Source organism: Cebus imitator, unplaced genomic scaffold (genome assembly GCF_001604975.1).
Source record: "Cebus imitator isolate Cc_AM_T3 unplaced genomic scaffold, Cebus_imitator-1.0 Scaffold258, whole genome shotgun sequence".
NCBI lineage: Eukaryota > Metazoa > Chordata > Mammalia > Primates > Cebidae > Cebus > Cebus imitator.
In genome coordinates this window covers 1,575,536-1,598,408 of record NW_016107573.1, presented here as the reverse complement: position 1 = coordinate 1,598,408, position 22,873 = coordinate 1,575,536, and the positions used below count along the sequence as shown (strand labels likewise).

Sequence of the window (22,873 nt, the reverse complement as noted above, 5' to 3'; positions counted from 1 at the left end):
AAAAAAAAAAAAAAAAGTCCATTGGCAGATAGGGTTTCAGATGAGGTTTGATCCAGCTAATGAAGTCACCAAAACCAGGTGTCTCTCCATTCTGCTTTCCATAATGTCAGTTTATCAGTAGACCAATTTTCTGCATGGTGTCAAGATGGCTGCCAATAGTAACTAGAGCCATTGGCCTCTTCATTTAGATCAAATGGAGGGGAGATCATCTTTTTTGGCAACCTCCTCAGAGAGAAAATAAGCTTTCTTTCCCAAAAGCCCCGAGCAAAAATTTCCTTATATCTCGCTAGTCCATTCATGATCTAATCATGTGCCTGGGGAAATGGGAATTGCTCACCTGCTTAACCAACTGGAACCCATTCCTGAAGCTGTGTGTGGGGTCCATCATATTCCTGTTAAGAAGATGGGCTGCAATCTTTTTCTTTTTTTTTTTTTTTGAGACGGAGCCTCATGCTGTTGCCCTGGCTGGAGTGCAATGGTGCCATCTCGGCTCACTGCAACCTCCGCCTCCCAGGTTCATACAATTCTCCTGCCTCAGCCTCCCGAGTAGCTGGGATTACAGGTATATACCACCACACCTGGCTAATTTTTTGTATTTTTAGTAGGTATGGGGTTTTACTATGTTGGCCAGATCGGTCTCAAACTCTTGACCTCATAATCCACCTGCCTCGGCCTCCCAAAGAGCTGGGATTACAAGTGTGAGCCACTGCGCTGGCTGGGCTGCAATTTTAACAGGATCCTAATCTTAACCCTACTGTGTTGCTGGACAGTAACCAACCAGTTTTATAAAACGTATAGGCCAGTGGCTCACGCCTGTAATCCCAACACTTGGAAGGCCAAGGTGGGTGGATCACTTGAGGCCAAGAGTTCAAGACCAGCCTGGCCAACATGGCAAAATCCTGTCTCTACTACAAATACAAAAATTACCTGGGCATAGTGGTACATTCCTGTAATCCCAGCTACTCAGGAGGCTGAGGCAGGAGAATTGCTTGGACCCAGGAGGTAGAAGTTGCAGTGAGCCAAGATCATGCCACTGCACTCCAGCCTGAGCAACAGAGTGAGACTCTGTCTCAAAAAATAGTAATAAATATATGTATATAATATATAACATATATGTAAATATACATGTCTATAAATATATATGCATATTATGTACAACATGCATATATAAATATATACACTTAGACCCCCCAACAAAAAAAATATCTGTAAGGAAACAATCCAAAAAGTCAGAATGATTATTTCTTGGTGGATGAAATTATAGGTAAATGTTTTCCTTCGGTCTTTTATATAATGAGCATGGATTACCTAAACACAAACAGTAAACTTTGTTTACAAAAATAATGGGACATTTCCCACTATTTCCCTCTACTCCAACCCCTACCCCAGCAAGGGCCTCAGAGTGACTAAAGCCAGAGGCCCCACAGAGTCGTTTTTTCTGCCGGCAGAGCCAAACCCCAGTACTCCATGGGCCCTGGTTGTTCGCTGGACAGATGCCACCAAGCCACTCTCATTGCATTAGCCTGGATACTGTGGCCCCTACAGGCCACAGCTTGGCCTGCTGAGGGTTGACCAAACAGCCAGTGGAACCAGCGGTGGAGACTGTGACCATAAAAGTACCAGGAACATGTTGGCATCAGCAGCATGGGAAGCCTAAGATCTCCCAAGACAGATCTCTGCCCGTAATCCATAACTCTTATGTAGCAGCATGTAATTTAGGCCAGCAGTCTTCCTCGGGTGGGGCTGAGGTTGGGGTTTAGTCTGTAATGGGGTCAGGCTCAGACAGGGTCTAAGTCAGTCCTTAGTTGACTAGTCCATAGCCTAGGGCTAGATTCAGGGCTCAGTCAATAATTGGGCTTAGTCTTCAGTATATGATCAGGATCATGGCTCAGTCAAAGACTAAGTTCAGGGCTCAGTCTGTGACCAGATTCAGGGCACAGTCTACTGTTAGGGCTCAGTGTGTGATCAGAATTGCATGATCCAGGGTCAGAATTCAGTCTGTGGTCAGAGTTCAGTCAATGATTAGGCTCAGGACTCAGTCTTTGACCAAGATTAGGGCTCGGTCGTCTGCCAGAGTCAGGGTTCAGTCTAAAACAAGAGTTAGTCTGGGCTGGGGCTAGAATTCAGTCTGTGACTAAGGCTCAGTCTTAGAGTAGCAGAAGGGCTTGATCTGGGCCTGGAACCAAGGTCTCAAGTTGGGATCAGCCTAATTCAGGCTTAGATCAGTATGTGACTAGAGTCAGGGTTCATTCTGAGGTGATGTCAGAGCTCAGTCAAGAGCTGGAGTAGAGGCTCAGTCTTGGCATAAAATTAGGGCTCAGTCAACACCAAGAGTAGGGTTCAAGTTAGAGGATCAGGACCATGACCAGGGCTTAATCTGGTTCCATGCTCTGTTCTGAGCTCCAGTAAAGAAGTTTCTGGAGGCATGGGAGCCCAGAGCAGGTCAGTCTGCAAGGAATGAGAGCCCCCGGGCAAGCTTAGCAGGGTCTGGTGGCTGCAGGAAGTTTCCCCTGGCCTGCTGAGGCCGAGTGTCCTAGAGCCTCTAACCTACATGGCTCTGCTGCTTGAGATCCCCTCGCACCAGAATAAAAATAGCCACTCACTTCAGAGCAGCTGACAGCGGGTGCTGGGCTGCCTGGGAGGAGGGGGAGCCGAAGAGAGGGAGGAAGGATGCCTGAGCTCAGCCCCAGCTGTGTGACCTTGGGAAAGTCACTCCTCCTCCAGCCCATTTCCTGAGTGGCAGAATGGGAGTGATGATGACATCTGCCTCAGGGTGAGAATGAAGTGCCGGGGACATAACATGTGACACTTGTTACCAATAAGAAACCCTGGAGTGAAGCCTCGGCAGAGGAAATGCTCCTTTGTGCCCCGTATACTTCTTCCTCAGGGAAGCCCTCCCTGATAAAACCCTCTTTCACCTTCCCACAATATCCTGTATCAGCGTCTACACCTTCCCAGATGGTAACCACAGCATGACCTCCCTCATGGTTGGCCTGGGTCTGGGTGACCAGGGAGGGTAAGGAAGGAGGACAGAGCCTTCAGAACCATTGTAATCCTCGGGTGCCCCTGGAAAGTGGACTGAGGAAAAGGAGGGAGAAAGAGACAGGAAAAAGACTTCTCTCCCTTCCCTGCTCCTGGTGTGTTTACTCTGAGCCAAAGGGCCAGAGGGCACATGTATCCTTTCACAGCCAGAACCATCCTTCCCCGTCCATGCTTTGTACCTGCTGTTCTCTCTGCTTTCCTGCCAGGGCATTTCTCTTCTTCAATTTGGCAACCATGGACTCTCCTTCAAAGAAGGGGTTCGACAGTCAGCTCCTCTGTTGGGGAGAATTATCCACCGCCTCTCTAGGAGCTCCAGGCTCTGTCCTCTCTCTACTGGGTTGTATGATCCCTGGGCCTCGGTTTCTTCCTCTGTCCAATGGGGCCTCATTACCAACCTTGAAGGGTTAGTATGGAGAGTAACGGATACACCATCTCCTGCTAGCATCCTCCCTTCCTATCCCTGCCCACACAGCCTGAAGGACAGCCCTGAGTTTTCAGGGGTGGGCTGGGTGAGCCCTGCCCCCTACCTCAGTACACCATCCCACCCTGCCCAGAGTGAGGGCAAGGAGGGAGCCAGAAAGGGCCTCCTGAGACAGCCGTCTCCAGGGGGGCGGTTCTCCCTGACAGCGGCCCCCAGCCTGCCGCCCTGAGCCCCAGAGCCTGTTATCAACCTCCTTAGTCATCGCACCAGGAGCTCAAATATAGCTCCAACTCACTCCCTTTTCAGCTGGGGTCCGCCCCCAACCCCCTTCTCCTGACAAGGCCAGGCTTGGGTCTTAGAGCCCCTTCCTTGTCCTCCCAGGAGTGTAACCACTCTCAGCCTCAGTTTCAGCATCCACCAAATGGGCAGGCTGAAGTCAATGGTGATGATGATGATGATCAATACAGAGCAGCCGCCTTTATGGAGAGCTTGCTGTGCCAGGCTCTATGCTAAACATTTCATATATGTTATCCTGTTTAATCTTCACCAGCAAATTTAGAAGGTGTCTGTTGTTTTGATTTCCCTTACACAAATTGGGAATCAGAGTGACCCCCTCAAGTAAGACAGGGGTGGGACCAGAAGCAAAGTCCCCTGCAGGGTCTGAGCTCAGGGAGCTGGTGGTGGGAAATCCTGGGTCACCCTCCTGAGGCAAAGGAACCCTCTCTAGACACATTTGCATGACATTTGCCTGACTTCCAAAGGGTACTGATGCCCGTGTCCCAGCCTTAGATGGCTGAGCCCTAGGACTGGTCCCAGAGGCCTGATCTGCCCCCATTCCCATTCCCTCCAGGATTGCATCAGAAGCTGAGTAGTCATAGTCTTGGGGGCTCCCATTTTCTTTTCTTTCTTTTTTATTTATTTTATTTATTTATTTATTTATTTATTTATTTATTTATTTTTTTGAGACAGAGTCTCGCTCTGTCGCCCAGCCTGGAGTGCAGTGGTTCGATCTTGGCTCACTGCAACCTCTGCCTCCTGGGTTCAAACAGTTCTCCTGCCTCAGCCTCCCAAGTAGCTGGGATTACAGGTGTGTGCCACCATACCCAGCTAATTTTTGTATTTTTAGTGGAGATGGGGTTTTGCCATGTTGACTAGGCTGGTCTCAAACTCCTGACCTCAAGTGATCCGCCCACTTCGGCCTCCCAAAGTGCTAGGATTACAGGCATGAGCCACCGTGCCCCGCCCAGGGGCTCCCATTTTCTTATTTATAAAACAGGAGTCAGGGGATGAGGCAGGATGACTTTGAATCTTCCTTCTCTTTCTGGTGACCTGAGCCTCACCACCATGTCTATTTTCATATCCTGACTGCCACCTCCAACCCCACTGCTACCTCTTCCATTAACACAACACCATCCTCAGTGTTGGTACCACCACCACCTCTGTCTCTGCCATCACCTCCACCACCTTCACCACTACCACTGCCAGCCCCCCACTTCCATCATCATAATTACATAAATTATCACATCTACCACTGTCACCTTCCCCGTCACCACTGTCACCATCTCCATCATCACTGTCCAAAGACCTTTCTACCCCAACACCTAATATGGCCTGAATCTCTGCCCCTGCAAATTCCAGCAGAGATGTTGGCCTGAAAATACAGATTAGAACTCCAGACAGTCAAGCAGAGGTAGGAAGTGCATTCAGGAGGGGAAAGTGAGGCGTCTGCCTTCACGTAGGAGACTGCACAGGCCCATAGAGATGCTCCATGTTGGTTAACAGGCAGCTCTGCACACAGAACACTGAACATTTTCTGCCTAAAGTGGGTGGGATCACTGCCCTCTAAGCCATCAGACACAGAGAGTCCACAGCCATCCCTGACCCACTCTGACCCTCGTCACCCGTTCACTCTTCTCATTCATTTATTAATTCAACAAACACTCCCTTAGACCTGTTGAGGACCATGCCCTGGGCTGGGTCCTGGCTGCAGTTCTCAGGCCTGCTTTTAACTCTCTTGCCAGTCTGTTACCCTACTGCTGGGCCCTTCTCCACCTAAGTTCCCTTCTCCTAGATACCCCAAAGGGCTTGTGCTAGTCTTGGGTCACTAAGTTTTCTCACCGAAACACAGGAGACCTCCTCGGTTCACCAGGTGACCTTGAGCAAGTCCCCCACCCAAACCACACCCAGCGAATACTGGAGAGGGGAAAGCTGAGAGAAGCGGGGCTGGGTCAGGCCCGGCTGTGGGGACATCTGAGGGCAGCTAGGTGTCTGCAGAAGAGGAGGGGCTGGTGCTGAGGCCCGAGATGGGAAAGGACTGCAGTGGCAGGAGCCTGAGTGTCTGGTTCTGGGTTGGGAAGGATAGAACCTGGGGCGGGTGGTGGGGGTGGCACCAAGACCTGAAAATGGGGCAAGGGTGGGGGCCAGGGCAAGCTCTGAGCTGGCAGGGAGTCAGGAAGGTCACAAGATCAGGGCAAGGACTCAGTTGTCTCTGAGGCCCTGGAGAGGGTGCTGACCTCTGAACCACCTGTCCTACCTTAAGGCAGGTGTGTTATTGCCCCACCCGGTAGCAAAGGGGTGGCCAGGCCTACGGCAGAAAGGTGGGGGTGGACAGACAGCCTCCTTCATCCTGCCAATTGGGACCTGGGCCAGGCAGATGGGTACACTCTCCTCCCCCCGCCCGCTAGCAGTTCCAGCCTCAGCAGCCAGCTTGAAGGATTCCCAGGGGGTAGCCACCTTGCTGTGGCCTCCTCCAGGCTGGGAAGTGGGAGCCTGTGCCTTTAAATTCTCAGCAGGTTGAAATGGCTGATGACATCACTGGTTCCTGGGAGCAGTGGAGCTGGAGCAGGAGCCCGAGGGAGCCCAGGCTGCTGGGGCTGCAGACATGGAGGGCCAGAGCAGCAGGGGCAGCAGGAGGCCAGGGACACGGACTGGCCTGGGTCCCCTGCCCATGCCCCAGGGTGTTGCCCAAACTGGGGCACCCTCCAAGGTAAGACCCCTGAGACTCAGCATCCCTCGCTTTCCTGATCTCTGGTTCCACACCCCCCCACATACACTGCAGGCACCCTGGTGCTCCTAACTGAGGGGCTGGTACTTTCCTCTGCTTACTGAGCAGGGGCTGGGTGAAGAGAGCACCCTGGGGGCTGAGGGGCACTGACAGGATGCCCGGAGAGAGATGAAGTTAGCCATTTCCAGGAGCCCGCGGGAGAGCCCTGGTCTGGGTGTCAGAGGAACCAGCTGTGCTCCGGCTTTGCTGTGTGACCTTGGGCAAGTTGCTTTTCCTCTTTGAACCAATGCAAAATGAGGGGGCTTGTCGCTGAAGACTAAAACTGTGACATCTGGGATGGCTAAGTTGTTAGTGCTGGAGGCGGCGTGGTGGTTGCAGGGAAGCCGGCACACAGTGTGGCACTTGGAGCCAAGGAGGGTGCCTAAAACGCAGCCTCAAAGAACTGAGTTTGAGAAGGGAGGTGGAGATGGAGTTTTAGGTACTCTGAACCGAGAAGGACATGGGACAGAGACAGAACTGCATCTCTGAGGGCAGGGGCTCCCTGGGCTCTGTTACCTGACCCAGAGCAACCCTGGGGCAAGTGTAGACCTTCTTCTGCCCTCCTTGGCAAAGGACACTTTATCCTGTCTTCTGGAGATAAGGGACATCAGAAAGAGAGAATAGATGGGGAAGGAGGAGAGGTCCCTGCAGGACTCCGTTACTCCCCTCTGCCCACCTGCCAGACGTAAAGGCGATACTTCCTTGCCTGTCCTTTCAGGTAGGGGAGAAAGTGGAGGATATAAGAGGGCACAACCTGGGCACAGAGAGATGTGACATCAGGATCAAGTTAAAATCCTGGACTTGCTCTGAATGCTGGCTAGATGGAATTCTAGCAAATGTTGGGCTCATAAATGCAAACGATGTGAGACAAAGATTCCCCAGAACATAATGTGGCCAGGGAGCCTAGACCCCATCCCTTCATTTTACAGACAGAGAAACTGAGGCCGTGGGCAGAGAGGTGCTTGCCTAAGGTCACACAGAGCTGGGCTTTGAATCTACACAGCCAGTCTCAGCCCCCAGCTCTGGCTGCTTCATGGAGCTCTGGGAATGGGTGAGAGAACAGAGAGGGCTGTAACCAAGGGGTTTGGGATGTTTAGGGGGTGGTGAGGACATGAGGGTTCCTGGGCATCATGAAGGACAGAAGGGAGAGGTATTTAACAGGCTATACCCATAGGTCTGTATCTTGGCAATAAAAAAATAAAAGAAACAGGCTGCACCCAGTGTGCCCAGACCTGGGATGTCAGGTCAGTAACCATGGCTGGGGGAGCTCCAGGGACTGCAGTGGGAGGGTTGCCCAGGGAAGCTGCCCAGAACAAGCAGGGTGTGGGTGCCAGCCAGGAAGGCAAGGCAAGTCCTCAGGTTAAAGTTCACACTCTGCCTCATTTGAGTCAGGATCTCAGTTTCCCCATCTGTGAAAGAGGTTTCAGATTTAAAGGAGGGGATGGGGTTTTGTGTCCTATCTCCTCCAAGACAGAAGTTGACCTGCAGCAGAATAGATGGAGGTGAGATAGTAGGAAGAACTTCCTTGGAAAGATGTGCCTTTCTTAGCTAGATAAAATCTGCCAGGGTCTATATGAAAGTTGGGGCCCAATGTCCTGGTTAGGGTCACTCTGAACCTTTGACTTGTCCTCCACAAGGTGGACTCAAATTTTCAGCTCCCAGCAAAGAAGAGCGCAGCACTAAGACCCTTGGAACCAAGGTTGGCCCTGGCACCTGTGGGGCCACGAGCAGCTACGTCAGCTTCCTCAGAAGGACCGAGGCTGGCTCTGGCATCTCCCCAAGCAATCCTGGCTCCACTGTGTACCCCTGGAGGGCAGAAAACAGCTCCTGCCCACCGCAGCTCCAGCCTGGCCCCAACATCTGTGGGCCAGCTGGTGATGTCTGCCTCAGCTGGACCAAAGCCTCCCCCAGTGACCACAGGCTCAGTCCTGGCTCCGACGTCCCTGGGGCAGCTGGTGATGTCTGCCTCAGCAGGGCCGAGATCTCCCCCAGGCACCCTAGGGCCCAGTCTGGCCCCAACCTCCAGAGACCAGAAGCAGGAGCCTCCTGCCTCCGTGGGACCCAAGCCAACACTGGCAGCCTCTGGCCTGAGCCTGGCCCTGGTTTCTGAGGAGCAGCCCCCAGAACTCACCTCTACCCCGTCCCCAGTGCCTAGTCCAGCTCTGTCTCCCTCTCAGGAGCAGGCCCTGGCTCCAGCCTCCATGGCATCAGCCCCAGCCTCTGTGGGACAGACATCAGCTAGACAGAGGGATGCCCCAGCCCCTAGACCTCTACCCGCTTCTGAGGGGCATCTCCAGCCTCCAGCTCAGACATCTGGTCCTACAGGCTCCCCACCCTCCATCCAAACCTCCCCAGAGCCTCGGCTCTCCCCTTCCTTCCGAGCCCGGCCTGAGGCCCTCCACAGCAGCCCCGAGGGTCCTGTTTTGTCACGGCCACCCCAGACCTTGCCCTTTGATGTGGGCCAGGGTCCTCCAGAGCCTGGGACCCGCTCCCCTGGACTTCTGTCCCCCACCTTTCGGCCTGGGACCTCCTCAGGCCAGACTGTGCCCCCACCTCTGCCCAAGCCACCCCGATCACCCAGCCGTTCCCCAAGCCGCTCCCCCAACCGCTCTCCCTGTGTTCCCCCAGCCCCTGAGATGGCTCTCCCAAGGCTTGGCACCCAGAGTACAGGGCCTGGCAGGTGCCTGAGCCCCAACCTTCAGGCCCAAGAAGCCTCAGCCCCAGTCACCACCTCCCCTTCTATATCCACCCCGTCTTCCTCCCCTTGGTCAGCTCAGCCTACCTGCAAGAGCGACCCCGGCTTCCGGTGAGGGGGCCCTCTCCCAAGAAAGGTGGCTGGGGCTTAGCTCTGAGGTTAGACATTCTTCCAGGGTAGATGGCCTGCTCTACCTCAGTTTCCCTCTCTGACGAAGAGTCTTTGGGGTGGGGGTTGCTGGGCCTACTCCGAGACCCTCGGAAGACAGTAACCCCTCCTGAGGAACTTGCCCCATCTCAGTTGATCTCCCCAGGGACAGTGTGGCAGGGGGACAAGATGCGGGCCTCCTGTGGGTCCTTCTTAGGGCTTTCGCCCACACCTGCCTCCGTTTAGTTCCCAGGGAGTCCTGTGAAAGGAAGTTTGAGGGTGAGGGAGTGGTGCCAGGACTAAGCTCTCATATGCCCCTGCCCGCAGGATCACGGTGGTCACATGGAACGTGGGCACCGCCATGCCCCCAGACGATGTCACATCCCTCCTCCACCTGGGCGGTGGTGACGACAGTGACGGCGCAGACATGATCGCCATAGGGTGAGGTGGCAGAGCATGTGGACCCCCTCCTGAGACCCTCAGGCCTTCCGGGCCCTCTATCCATGGCAGGGGCTTCTAGGGTGCCTCTCCAATCTGATGGCCACCCCATTCCCACCCCTCAGGTTGCAGGAAGTGAACTCCATGATCAATAAGCGACTCAAGGATGCTCTCTTCACCGACCAGTGGAGTGAGCTGTTCATGGATGCGCTTGGGCCCTTCAACTTCGTGCTGGTAACGCCCCCCTCACCCACTAGACCGCCAGAGACCCTGCTGAATTCCTGGCTCCAGCTGTACCCTGCCTCACTGTGGGGCCCGCTGGGCGTCTGTGGCCGGGTCCATGACATGGGTGGGTGGAGGAGCAGACCTGAAGGTGGGTGCGAGGGTGGAGGAGTCGTATTCTGTCCCCCAGCCACGTGGCCTCCCACCGCAGGTGAGTTCAGTGAGGATGCAGGGTGTCATCCTGCTGCTGTTCGCCAAGTACTACCACCTGCCCTTCCTGAGAGATGTGCAGACCGACTGCACACGCACTGGCCTGGGCGGCTACTGGGTGAGCCTGCGAGCAGACCCAGAAGGGAATGGGACACGTAGGGCGTCCTAGATTAGTCCCCGGGCCCAACGCACCCGCAAGGTCCCCTTCCCATTCCCCACCCTTTACCCTGAGGCCCACCCCTCCCCATGCACTGCCCAGTACCACACCCTATTCCTCCGTAGTGCCCTTTTCTCTCCCATTTCTGTGTCCCATTGTTGTTCCTCATTTCCCTAGGACCCACCCACCTTCCACCCGCCTCTCCTCTCTAACCCCCGCCCCAATGCCTCAACTCTGGGCCTAAGCCCCGCCCATAAGCCGCCCAACTTGCCTCCCTAGGGTAACAAGGGTGGCGTAAGCGTGCGCCTGGCGGCCTTCGGGCACATGCTCTGCTTCCTGAACTGCCACTTGCCCGCACATATGGACAAGGCGGAGCAGCGCAAGGACAACTTCCAGACCATCCTCAGCCTCCAGCAGTTCCAAGGCCCCGGCGCACAGGGCATCCTCGATCATGAGTATGGGCTGGGGTGGGGCCAAATGGAACTTGGCTGGGGCTAGTGATGGGGGTTTTTCTACCAGCTTGGGTGGGGCTTATGCAGAGAGGCGGGGCCTATGGGGGTAAGCGACCACCCAAACCACTAGTAAGAACCCGAAAGCAGAGAACAGTTGGATGGAGAGGGGAGGAGCCTGTAGGATGGAACTTTGCTAAGGGGCAGGGCCTTGCTGAAGGTCAGAATCTAATTTCCTGTAGACCACTTGCCCTGCTCCCTATCTGCTCTTTGGCGGGCTGGAGGCTCTGGCACCACTCACCCACTCACCACATCCTCTCGGGTTGGATGGGGCCTGGAAGGATCTGGGCTGAGCTCTTACCCCCATGGACCCGTCGACACTCACCGCCGCCCCCACATCCCCCCATCCTCCACCCCAAACAGCCTCGTGTTCTGGTTCGGGGACCTGAACTTCCGCATTGAGAGCTATGACCTGCACTTTGTCAAGTTTGCCATCGACACTGACCAGCTCCATCAGCTCTGGGAGAAGGACCAGGTGGGGTCCTTGGCCCTAGAAGCACACAGAGCATGTCCCAGGACACGCCTGTACCTTAGACTACCGTCCCTGTCCTCACCTGCCCCACCCCCTCCCTGGGCGTGGCAGAGCCCAAGCTGTAGTCCAATTCTGCCCTCCTGGACCCCCCACAGCTCAACATGGCCAAGAGCACCTGGCCCATTCTGAAGGGCTTTCAGGAGGGGCCCCTCAACTTTGCTCCCACCTTCAAGTTTGATGTGGGTACCAACAAATATGATACCAGGTGAGCTCAGTCTGAGGATGGGATGGTGAAGTGGGCTGAGCTCTTCTCCAGAAGACTTTGGGAAGAGGGGCAGGAGGCAAGGCAGAGGGTTGCACCTTGATCCCCAGCTCCTGAAACTTGGGGTACCCCTGCTGACTGCAGCGCCAAGAAACGGAAGCCAGCATGGACAGACCGTATCCTGTGGAAGGTCAAGCCTCCAGGTGGGGGTCCCAGCCCCTCCGGACGGGAGAGCCACCGACTCCAGGTGACCCAGCACAGCTACCGCAGCCACATGGAATACACAGTCAGTGACCACAAGCCTGTTGCCGCCCAGTTCGTCCTGCAGGTGAGCTCTGGCCTCATCCTCCCTGCGTAATATCCCCAGACCCAACTCCATATACCACTGCCTGCCTCCATTACCCTTTGTACAACCCCTTGTACCTGCCCTCAGCAGCATCCCTTTGTTGTAACAGAGGGGGAATGGAGTTGTGATCTCCATTTTCAGATAAGGAAGCTGAGGCGCAGACACATGGCATCACCTGCCCAGGTTCACACAGCTAGGAAGAGGAACAGTTAGGATTTGAACCCAAGCCAGTCTGATTTCAGAACCCATGCCTTTACTTTTCTTTCTTTCTTTTTTTCTTTTCTTTTCTTTTTGAGATACAGTCTTGTTCAGCCACCCTTGCAGTAGCTCGATGTCAGCTCACTGCAACTACTGTCTCCAGGGTTCAAGCAATTCTCCCATCTCAGCCTCCCGAGTAACTGGGATTACAGGCACTTGCCATCATGCCCAACTAATTTTTGTATTTTAGTAGAGATGGGGTTTCACCATGTTGGCTAGGCTGGTTTTAAACTCCTGACCTCAGGTGATCCGCCCGCCTCATCTCCCAAAGTGCTAGGATTATAGGTTTGAACAACTGCACCCAGCCCTTGGTGGGTTTTTTTTTTTTTTCTGTTGTTGTTGTTTTGAGTTGGAGTCCCACTCTGTCGCCTAGGCTGGAGTGCATGGCGCGATCTCGGCCACTGCAACCTCCACCTCCTGGTTTCAAGTAATTCTCCTGCCAAAGCCTCCCGAGTAACTGGGATTACAGGTGCCCACCACCAAGAAAAAAATTCACATATACATCATCTTTTTCACTACTAGTATCTTAAAAATAAAAAAGAAATTCAGATATATAATAAGACCAGCAAAATCAAACTCCACGTAACATTCATTCATATTCATTCATTCGTTATTTACTGAGTACATACTGTCTTACCATATGCCAAGCATTATGAGAATGTGTAGTGATGGGGAGGGAGAGCAAAGATATAAAAAATACAAAGCTGAACTCTTAAGTAGTTACTATAATTTAGTATTGTATTTAGGATTGAGGTTTCTGGTTGCCGACATCAAAAGGGGAAATCCTGGAATGTCAGAACCAGACCTGTGAGACCATGTAGTCCACTCCGTTTTTCTCTGGTGAGATCGGAGGCTCCTCGTGGGGTAGGCACATGCCCCAAACCATACACAGGTTCTGCAGTGGCAGAGCAGGGTAGATCCCATCTTTTCAGCCCTTAACCCCAACTCTGGGCTCTTCAATTCTCTTGATCTGATAAGAGGGAGCCCGGTAGAGGCCAGAAAATGTTTTTTCCTGGTAACTCTGTCACGTGGCCAGTCACTGGGACATTGGTCAATGTCTTTAGCTGGGAATGGAAATATGCCCATGCTTGGCCTGCCATGACCTCTGGCAAAAGGGTTGGGCATGAAGATTTAACCTGCAATCAGGAACCTCACCTGGAAAAACACTCCTTTTGATATCCCACCTTGTCCTTCCTGCCTCCTCCAGGACTTTGTCCCTTTAAAAACATTTCCCAGCCAGGCACAGTGGCTCAGGCCTGTAATCCCAGCACTCTGGGAGACTGAGGTGGGCGGATCACAAGGTCAGAAGTTTGAGACCAGCCTGGCCAACACAGTGAAACCCCGTCTCTAGTAAAAATACAAAAATTAGCCGGGCGTGGTGGCATGCACCTGTAGTTCTAGCTACTCGGGAGGCTGAGGCAGGGGAATTGCTTGAACCCAGGAGGCAGAGTGTAGTGAGCCAAGATCGTGCCACTGTACTTCAGTCTGGGCTACAGAGCAAGACTCCATCTCAAAAAAAAAAAAAAAAAAAAAAAAAAAATTCCCATTGAATATATACTACATGCCAGGCCCCATGTAGCACACTTTATATATGTCATCCCTTTGAATGCCTCAGCAGGCTCTGAGATGTCCCAACTTTCCTCCTTGTTTTACTGTGAGGGAAATTGAGACTCAGAGAACTTAAATTTCTTACCCAAGGCAATGCAATCAGAATAGGGCTCAGTAGGGGTTTTGACACCGCAAGGCCTTGGAGGGCATTTTCAAAGGTCTACCCTTGCCAGCCCCTGTTTTTAGGAACTCAGGAACAGGGAAAGAATGTGCCAGCTACTTCTGGAACAACTCAGCTCAGAAGCTGAGGGAGGGAAACCTGAAACTAGGTAAACAGGGAAGAGACAAAGATCTGGGATTGGCACCACCTGAGCCCTTCCCTGAAGGACAGAGGTGAGCCAGTATACTGGCAGCCTGCCACCTCAGCAGCTCCACCCATTCAGGTGGCACCCCTGGTTGGTCTGGGTTGACCTTGGGGAAAGGATACACATGGTTATAACTTTCCTTCATGGACTGATGACAAGGTAATAGTAGCCACTTAGTACTTAGACTCATGGAGAAACTGAATCTTGGGATTGTTGGAGCCTGGCCCGAGGTCACATGGCGAGTTAGTGGTAGAGCCTGGAAATGGACTGAGGTCTCCATCCTCCCACCCAGAGCTCTTCTTGCCTGCTCGGGAATATTCAGCTTACCCCAGAATACCCAGTACATCATAGGACTTTATTGGTCTTCCTTGCTAGCATAGAGACAAATCATTTATTGAGTACTTACTGGTATACTGGGGTATTTATGGGATGCTTTACAAATGGTATCTCACTGAATCTGCTGAATAACTCCAAGAGTGAAATAAGAGTCCCTGAGTTTGGCCAGGCATGGTGGCTCATGCCTGTAATACCAGCACTTTGGGAGGCTGAGGTGGGTAGATCATTTGAGGTCAGGAGTTCAAGAACAGCCTGGCCAACATGGTGAAACCCCACCTCTACTAAATATATAAAAATTAGCCAGGCATGGTGCCGGAGGTTGCAGTGAACTGAGATTACACCACTGCACTCCAGCCTGGGTGATAGGGCAAGATTCCATCTCAAAAAAAAAGAGTCTCTGAGTTTACAGATGAGGGCCCTGGCATTCAGAGAGGCTGAGGAACTCACCCAGCCTGTCAATGGCAGAGCCAGAGCCAAACCCAGGGTCTGCTAACTTCAAAGCTATAGTCTCACTCACTCCCTAACAAGGCTGTGGGCAGAAGGAGCCCTGGATTGGGAGGCCGCACAGGGCTTGGTATTTATACTAGACCTGTTCTGCCTCAATTTCCCAGTCTGTAAAGTGACCTCAAAGGCCCTTTGTCTGAGGAAATTTGTGCTAAGGCCCAAGAGCCCTAAGTGTGTGGGATACTAGAAGGTATCCCCTGATGTGGCCCCCTACCCCTGCCTTGCCTGGACAGTTTGCCTTCAGGGACGACATGCCACTGGTGCGGCTGGAGGTGGCAGATGAGTGGGTGTGGCCCGAGCAGGCGGTGGTGAGGTACCGCATGGAAACAGTGTTCGCACGCAGCTCCTGGGACTGGATCGGCTTGTACCGGGTGAGAGGGGCAGTGGGAGTCAGCGGCTCAGGGAAGAAAGGGGATTGGAGGAGCAGCTGGACAGCATGGTGGGGTTATGGCTTGTCCAGATTTTGATGCCACATTGGGAGACTGCTGCATCAGACATTAGAGGATCACAACACTGATTCTACAACACTGATCTCCCAGGTGGGTTTCCGCCATTGCAAGGACTATGTGGCTTATGTGTGGGCCAAACATGAAGATGTGGACGGGAATACCTACCAGGTACTTAAAAAGAGTGGGAAAGGCCGGGGAAGTCCTTGTTGCCCTTGGGACCTCAGGACTCAGCTTGGGGGCTCTCAGGTGGCCTTCCTGATCCCAACTTGGGCCTGTACCCCCGGGCCCACCAGGTAACATTCAGTGAGGAGTCACTGCCCAGGGGCCATGGCGACTTCATCCTGGGCTACTACAGCCACAACCTCAGCATCCTTATCGGCGTCACTGAACCCTTCCAGGTAAGTGGCCAGAGTGCTGGGCTGGGGGTGACTCAAGACTTTTTTCAAATGCCACAGCCCCTACATTCTGCTCCTTGAGCTCAGACAAATAACCTGACCTCCCAAGATCTGCCAGCGAGAGAGGCAGACTTTGGGAGGTCAGGTTGGAGAGCAAGGCACCCCAGTGACCAGCATTTTCTTCAGATTTCGCTGCCTACCTCAGAGTCAGCCAGCAGCAGCACAGACAGCTCAGGCACCAGCTCAGAGGGAGAGGATGACAGCACACTGGAGCTTCTCGCACCCAAGTCCCGCAGCCCCAGTCCTGGCAAGTCCAAGCGACACCGCAGCCGCAGCCCGGGACTGGCCAGGTTCCCTGGTCTTGCCCTACGGCCCTCATCGCGTGAACGCCGTGGTGCCAGCCGGAGCCCCTCACCCCGGAGCCGCTGCCTGTCCCGGGTGGCTCCTGACAGGAGCAGTGATGGCAGTAGCCGGGGCAGTAGTGAAGAAGGGCCCGCTGGGTTGCCTGGCCCCTGGGCCTTCCCACCAGCTGTGCCTCGAAGCCTGGGCCTGCTGCCCGCCTTTCGCCTAGAGACTGTAGACCCTGGCGGTGGCGGTTCCTGGGGACCTGATCAGGAGGCCTCGGTCCCCAATAGCCTGTCTCCCAGTCCCCAGGGCCATCAGGGGCTGGAGGAAGGGGGCCTGGGGCCCTGAGGATTGGGTAGGCAGATGGGCCAAGATGACCACCATTCTGCCTCAATCTTTTGCAAACCCACCTGCCTCTCTCCTGCTGCTGCTCCAGCTATATCTGCACCTGCCACTCTGTCCTGGCCAGGGGTGGACAGCTGGGATCCCCCAGAACTCAGTCCTGGCACCTCAACTGTGACAACTAGCAAAGCCCCGCCCAAGACCCCATCTGGGATGATGGTGGAACTCTGGCAGATGTCCCAATCCTGGAGGTGATCCGTTAGGAATTAAATTCTCCAGCCTCACTCCTGGCTCTTTTCTACTTGTTAGCAGTCTTAGGATGGGGGTAGTCAGAGGCAGAGACTAAAAGAGGTAAGGGAATGACAGAACTGACATTTACCAGGCACCAGCTGAATACATTATACATGCCATCTCCTTTAGTCTGCACCACAATCCTGTGGGTTCAGTGTTATTCTTAGACCCATTTCACAAGTGAGCAAACTGAGGCCTTTAAGAGGCCTCATCAACCTCTCAAGATCAGACACCAAACCACAGTTCAGCTAGTTGTTGTGGGGAGGGAATATGTACTAAGTGCTAAGTGCTATATATGTATTGGTTCACTTAATCCTCAACAAACCTGTGAGGTAGCTCCTATTTAGAGACCCCCTTTTCTCAGAGGCGGAAACTAAGGCTTAGAGTGCAAGAGGGAGGTCCCTTGTACCAAGGCACGGAGGAGATTTGAATTTAGGTTTAGGGTTGGGCCAGGAAGGGCACATCAGCTTAAAAGAAGGGGCTCTCCTGGGAGGAGAAGCCCTCTCCAACACCCACCCCAATCCTGGATTCAGACACAGACATTTGTGTGACATCCCTAACTTCCCACCTGCTACCCCAGGCCACAGCAGCCAGGCACTGGGGCTCCCCTAGACAGCTTTTTGAGGCATGTATTATTTTTGCAACATGGACGCATATGTACCTCCTCCTGGTACTGCCTGGGGCTGCTGCAATAAGTTACCCTTTCCTCATTCCCATCTGTATGTGATGCTCACTGTCAAGGCCAAAGCCCAGGGCACCAGAATGAGCTTCCTGAATACCACGTCCAGGCACAGAAGAGTTGTGTCTCAGCTCAAGGTCACCCAGCACAGCAAGAGACATGGTCCAGCGTTTGGGTCTTGAGATCCGCCCCCATTCAGCCTCCTGATTGTCCACAGGAGCCTCTACCATGCTTCAGTCTAACCTATGGAGAGGAGGCCAAGATTCCTAGGGTCTGGCAAAGCCACGGGCAAGGTCCAGGATGGTGCCCAGGAACGCTGAAACTGAGTTCACTGGCTCCAGGATTTCTGCCTGTCGGCTCTCCTGGCTGCCTGGGTTAGCTGCAGGCATTGGTTGTGGAATGACACGGGGTGTCTCCAGGGCTCTGAAGGCCATGGCTGCATCTCGTCCCTGCTTTTATCCTGGTGCTGTCGTCGCCTCTGCTGAAGCCTCCGCAAGTGCCGGGCTGACACCTCGATGGCCCTAGGGTCTCTGAAACAGCTGTAAAGAGAGTAGAATGGGGCAGACGATCAGGGCTGACAAGGATCCCACCCTACGCTGCAGACGGGGGGCTGAGGCCCAGAGAGAGAGGGAGGGCTGGGGCCAGAGTCACTAGCAAGGCAGAGAGGAGTGGGTTTCACCGAGAAAGGGTGTCATCAACATGGGCTGGTACCTGGAGGCCTGGGTTCTGCCACTAGCTGGCTATGGAAACCCAAGCCAGAAGCCTCAGTTTCCTCCTCTATGAAATGGGAGAGTTAAGAAGGAGCTGGCTTTGAGAATCAGAATCCAAATGAAAGCAGGGCACAGTGGCTCACACCTGTAATCCCAACACTTCAGGAGGCCGAGGGGGGAGGATCACTTGAGTCCAGGAGTTCGAGACCAAATGAGATTGTGGATTAGGAGTAAGAGTTAAGCACACATTTTGCTGTGTGCCAGGCAGGCAGGGCATGACCTAGGTGCTTTGTGCCATTTCCTTGGCTCCCACAACGATTTTACAGACAAAGACATGGAAGCCTGGAAATTGCCAAAGTCGGGTGGGAATCAAATGACACAATCAAGATGCAGCCCACAGAGGCCAACTGCAGAGCTGGACCTGGGGCAGCCAGGGGTAGAGGCACAAGGCTATGGATGGGAGCACAGAGGTCCCCCAATCCTTTCCCCTTCCTCCTTTGCTCAGATACTCAAAGTGGGTATAGGCAACCCACCCCTTGAGAAAAGCCCACCATTCCTCCTGACTCTGATGTCACTTACTCTTTGCGTTCCACACAGTCCAGTGGAGGGGCCAGCTTGAAGCAGGAGGTCATGCTCAGCAGTTCCCAAAGCATATTGGTGACCTCAGGTGGGCTGTGGAGCCTCAGGAAGCGTGCCAGACTGAGAACAGAGGCAGGTTCAGACAGGGGTAAGGCCTCACCAGCAAGGGGCCCCTTCCCATGCCCGGCAGCTGGCAGTCCACCCCTAAGGGTTCAAAGGGGCCTCACCGGCGTGTGCAGTTGCAGTGGAAGAGGGGCTTATGGGCACTGTTGAGCAGCTGGAACTTGGTTTCCTGGGGCCCAATCTGGTGCTCACACTGGTCCAGGTGGCGGCGGAAGCTGCGGCAGACACGGTGGGCACCTGAGGGGTGGGTGTGGTATTGATGGGAACCCAGTCCACCAGGGAGGCCCCACCAATGCCTGTGCCATCCAGGAGAAACACCAGCACATGTGCTCGGTCACACACACAGTCTCCCTCCATTTCATGCTGGGGTCTTTGTGCTCTCAGTGTGCTGCCCTTATGGGAGTGCCTCCCTACCCCCAGCCCCCTAAACACAGCAGTGCTGCATGGGGGATGCCCAGAGACTGACAGTAGCCAAGAAGGGCTTCCAGGAGGCAGAGGCTGCTAAACTGTGGCTGGGAGAGAAGAGGAGGAGAGGAGGAACAGCAAGTGCAAAGGCCTCGTGGTAGGAGAGAGCCTGCTGCTTTTGAGGAACCAAGTGAAATTTGCGAAACTAGAGTTTTGACCGGGGATAGATAGGATCTGCGGGGCCAAGGCTTGAGGGCCTGTGAGTGTTGGGACATCACTGGCCAAGATAAAGAGGCGTGGTGGTGGGTGCACAGTGGGGCAAGCAAGATGTGGTCAAATTCATGGATTATGAAAATCCCATGCTGCAGTGTGATTTGATAGGAGAGGTTGGGAGATCCCAGGAGGCAACACATGGCCACCCCCAAACAGAGGCAGGGACAGCCCCTTATGCCAGGAACCCCCAGGATTCAGTTCTGAGCTCACTCTGAGGTTTTAGGCCACTCTGTGAGCCCTGGAGGCCTGTGAGGGCTACATCAACTCCAGGGGAGACCACAGGGTCCTGGAGGGCTGTTGTGTTGGCTTTGCTGGGGTGCTTCGACCCTTTCTGCTGTGGTGGCCATTTCCAAAGGCGCTGCTTCTGTTGAGGCTTGGGAGGGGCTGGGCTCTGGGGGCTGGGAGTTGGGGAGGTGGTCCGGGAGCTCCAGGAGGCATTGTAGAGGGTCCTGGGCTGGAGGCGAGCGAGGGGCACCATGCCATACTTCCTACACCTGGGGGGTGGCAGTTGGTGCAATTAGGGACAAAGAATTCCCCCTCCCAGAAGCCCCCAGGGTCATCTCCACGGAGATCAGTGCTCTGCCAGTCCCATCTCCCATCCCTCTGGGTCATGGGGGATACCCAAGGAGGGTCTACATTCCGAGGACACGCAAGATGGAACATCATCCCCTAGAAGACAGACAGATAGGCCTCTCTCACCAGGCTTGGACCCTGGCTCCCTCTCTATCTGGAAAGGGACTCAAGGGGATGGCCACATACCCGCCCCACCAGTACCACGCCACACACGCCTCCTGCTCCTCCAGCACAAAGCAGGGAATCTCCAACACGTTGAAGAAGGCCACGCCCACGATGTCCGAGATGGAGTCGCGCTGGTTCTGCAGGCATTGCTGAAACCTGCCCCAGAGCAGACACTCAGGACAGGACTCTGGGGCATGGAGGGCTGTCTGGCTCTTCCCCCAGCCCACCCAGCCACTACCCAGCTGGTGGTTTGGGGTCCAAGCATCCCTTCTCTCTGGCCTCAGCTTTCCTACCTGCACTGTGGGGTCCAAGCTGGCTGAGCTTGAGGATCCTCTGCAGTCCCAAAGTCTAGTTCCCCGGTAACTGGGTAACCCTGCCCTGACCCTTAGCTCTGGGGCCTCGCTGCCTGCCACCAACCTGGTGTCACAGTCACAGTGGGAGATGGTGTGGAATCGGTAGTTTCGGATGCCATAGTTGTACTGCAAGGGTGAGATGTTCTGTGGGCAGCGGTCGTGTTCCCGGCAACAGAGGTCAGGTCCCTGGAAGACCCCTGCAGGGAGGGGAGGGGACACCAGCTCAGCAGGGTCCTAGGCATCACACACCAGCTATGCCCGCCCCAGGAGCAAGAGGGCAGAGACCTCACCCCAGCCCTGACACAAACGCCATGGGGGTCCTCAGACCAATCACTCGCCCTTCTGTGGGACTGTCAGAGTTTCAAAGCTGGAAAAGAGAACCAGAACTGCAGCCCTTGTTGGGCAACTCTAGATGCCAGGCAGCCCACCCATAAATGCATGGAAAGGTCTTCCTCAGGGAAAATGGACTCCGCCTCCAGAGTTCCCAAGCCCATGCCCCAAGTAAAACGTCAAAAATATGAATGGAATGGCAAACAGGCAGTGTGCAACCTTTCTCACTGGCACAAGGAGGTGTTGCCACAGGATGCCAACCTGCCCTGAGTCAGGTGCCAAGTCCTCCCCCAACCCTGCACACAAATGCACAGACAGCTGTACTGAGAGTGCAAGAAATTCATCTATGTTTATTACCATGTAAGCAAGAGCACTCTTTACTAAGCATTTCCCGCATGCCTGGCACCTCCCACATCCAGGCTCACAGCCAGCCCTGAAAGGGAGGTATCACCTTCATCTTACAGGTCAGGAAATAGGTTCAAAGACGGGAAGTGACTTGCTCAGCTTGTATGTGCTGAGTTGGGATTTGAACCCAAGCCTTTGGTCTCAGGGTCCATTTTGCTGGGCACCTCGTGCCCATAAAGCCTCTTCCTGGGTAATGGCTTTTTGGTTCAGTTGAACCTGGATCGCCCCCCACCCCTGGCAGCCTGCTGACTCCCTCAGATAGTATTTAATGAGGACTCCCAGGTTTGAATAAGACCTTCCCCAATCACGACCTCATTTAAGCACCCTATGATGAGATTCATGGTTACTCCCACTTTGCAGATAAGGAAATTGAGGCTCACCGTGGTCAAGTCACTCTCCCAAGGACACACAGCCTAGGAGAGTAAGGACTAGAGCTGAAGAAACCTTGCTTCCCCGACCAGATCCCCAAACCCACACACCCCTTATGGCTCACCCAGCTCCGAGGAGTTCCCAGCAGAGTCTCCGAGTCCACACCACAGTGTGCCAGGCATGGTCCACCCTCTCTTCTCTCGCTGGTGCCCTCCACCAGGCACTGCGTTCTGCCCAGCTGCTCGCTTCTTCCTGGCCCCTGCTGGACTCTCCTCAGGCCCTTGGCATGTCTCCCACTGACTCTGAAGAGTGGCCAGTGCTCTCTGCATCTCGGGTCCAGGGGTGTGGGTGAAGGAGCCCCGTGCAGTCTGGTGAGCACAAAGGGCACTGTAGGCTGCAGTGAGCTCCGGCTCATCCTCCCAGCTGCATGTCTGTAGCCTCCTATGCGCATCCCAGAGGGCATGGATCAGGACCAGTCTCTGGGCATCCTTGGCCAGGAAGCTCAGGGACCCCAGGGGGTTGCCAGGGATGGGCTTGGCCAAGTGGCAGGAGGCGCTGTGCCAACAGAGGGCAGGGGAGCCCCCCAGGGCCACCCCCAGGAAGCCCAGCATCTTGAACAGCCCTGCCAGAACCCCCATTCTGCACTGGCCCAGCCCAGTAAGACAAAGACCCTGGGATGCCTGCCCTTGGTGGCCCCACGAGGCGGCAGCTGAGCAATTGAACGGAAGCAGAGTCCAGCAGGCCTGGTGCAGTGGCAGGACCAATGAATGGAGCTGCAGGAGGAGGAGGAAAGAGGCTGGAGTATGGGGTGATCTTGGGCTTGTAACCGAATCCACCGGCTGGGCAGGGTGCTGATTGGCTGAGGAGTGCACTTTCCCAGGGCCCACGCCCCCACTCTCCCTGCCCTTCTCAGCTCCAGTCACCTGCTGCCAGCCCTGCCTGGACAGGGACTGTGGGAGCCAAAGCCTTAGGCTGTGTGTGGGGCGGGGACCAGGCAGGGGCTTTCGCATCTCCTCAAAGGAAAGGAAGAGGGTTCAGGAGCTTCGGGGAGTGCCCTAGATCCCACCTTTGTCACCCTTACCACAGTGGTGGCACCCACCTCCATCAGGCTG

The 22,873-nt window shown here is 54.5% G+C and overlaps 2 protein-coding genes across 3 annotated transcripts; one reads left to right on the top strand and one right to left on the bottom strand.

Moving 5' to 3' along the window:
* The first annotated feature begins 5,924 nt into the window (after positions 1–5,924).
* Positions 5,925–16,790, top strand: INPP5J (inositol polyphosphate-5-phosphatase J). 2 transcript variants are annotated; one of them, XM_017499556.2, is made up of 13 exons: positions 5,925–6,449; positions 8,144–9,312; positions 9,676–9,789; positions 9,912–10,020; positions 10,220–10,336; positions 10,655–10,830; positions 11,248–11,359; positions 11,512–11,621; positions 11,763–11,946; positions 15,209–15,346; positions 15,515–15,592; positions 15,718–15,822; positions 16,006–16,790. In XM_017499556.2, the coding sequence occupies exons 1-13, from the start codon at positions 6,345–6,347 to the stop codon at positions 16,510–16,512; spliced, it is 3,024 nt and encodes a 1,007-aa protein (XP_017355045.1). In that variant the 5' UTR covers positions 5,925–6,344; the 3' UTR covers positions 16,513–16,790. The 2 variants fall into 2 exon arrangements, with proteins under 2 accessions (XP_017355045.1, XP_017355046.1); XM_017499557.2 differs by having other exon boundaries at positions 5,934–6,449; positions 8,144–8,205.
* Positions 16,791–16,900: 110 nt separating this feature from the next.
* Positions 16,901–22,649, bottom strand: PLA2G3 (phospholipase A2 group III). The gene is made up of 7 exons (XM_017499567.2): positions 21,886–22,649; positions 20,722–20,854; positions 20,326–20,460; positions 19,777–20,060; positions 18,993–19,125; positions 18,766–18,885; positions 16,901–18,015 (listed from the first exon to the last, which is right to left on the bottom strand). Exons 1-7 carry the CDS (start codon positions 22,397–22,399, stop codon positions 17,805–17,807), a joined length of 1,530 nt encoding a protein of 509 aa, XP_017355056.1. The 5' UTR covers positions 22,400–22,649; the 3' UTR covers positions 16,901–17,804.
* Positions 22,650–22,873: the final 224 nt, after the last annotated feature.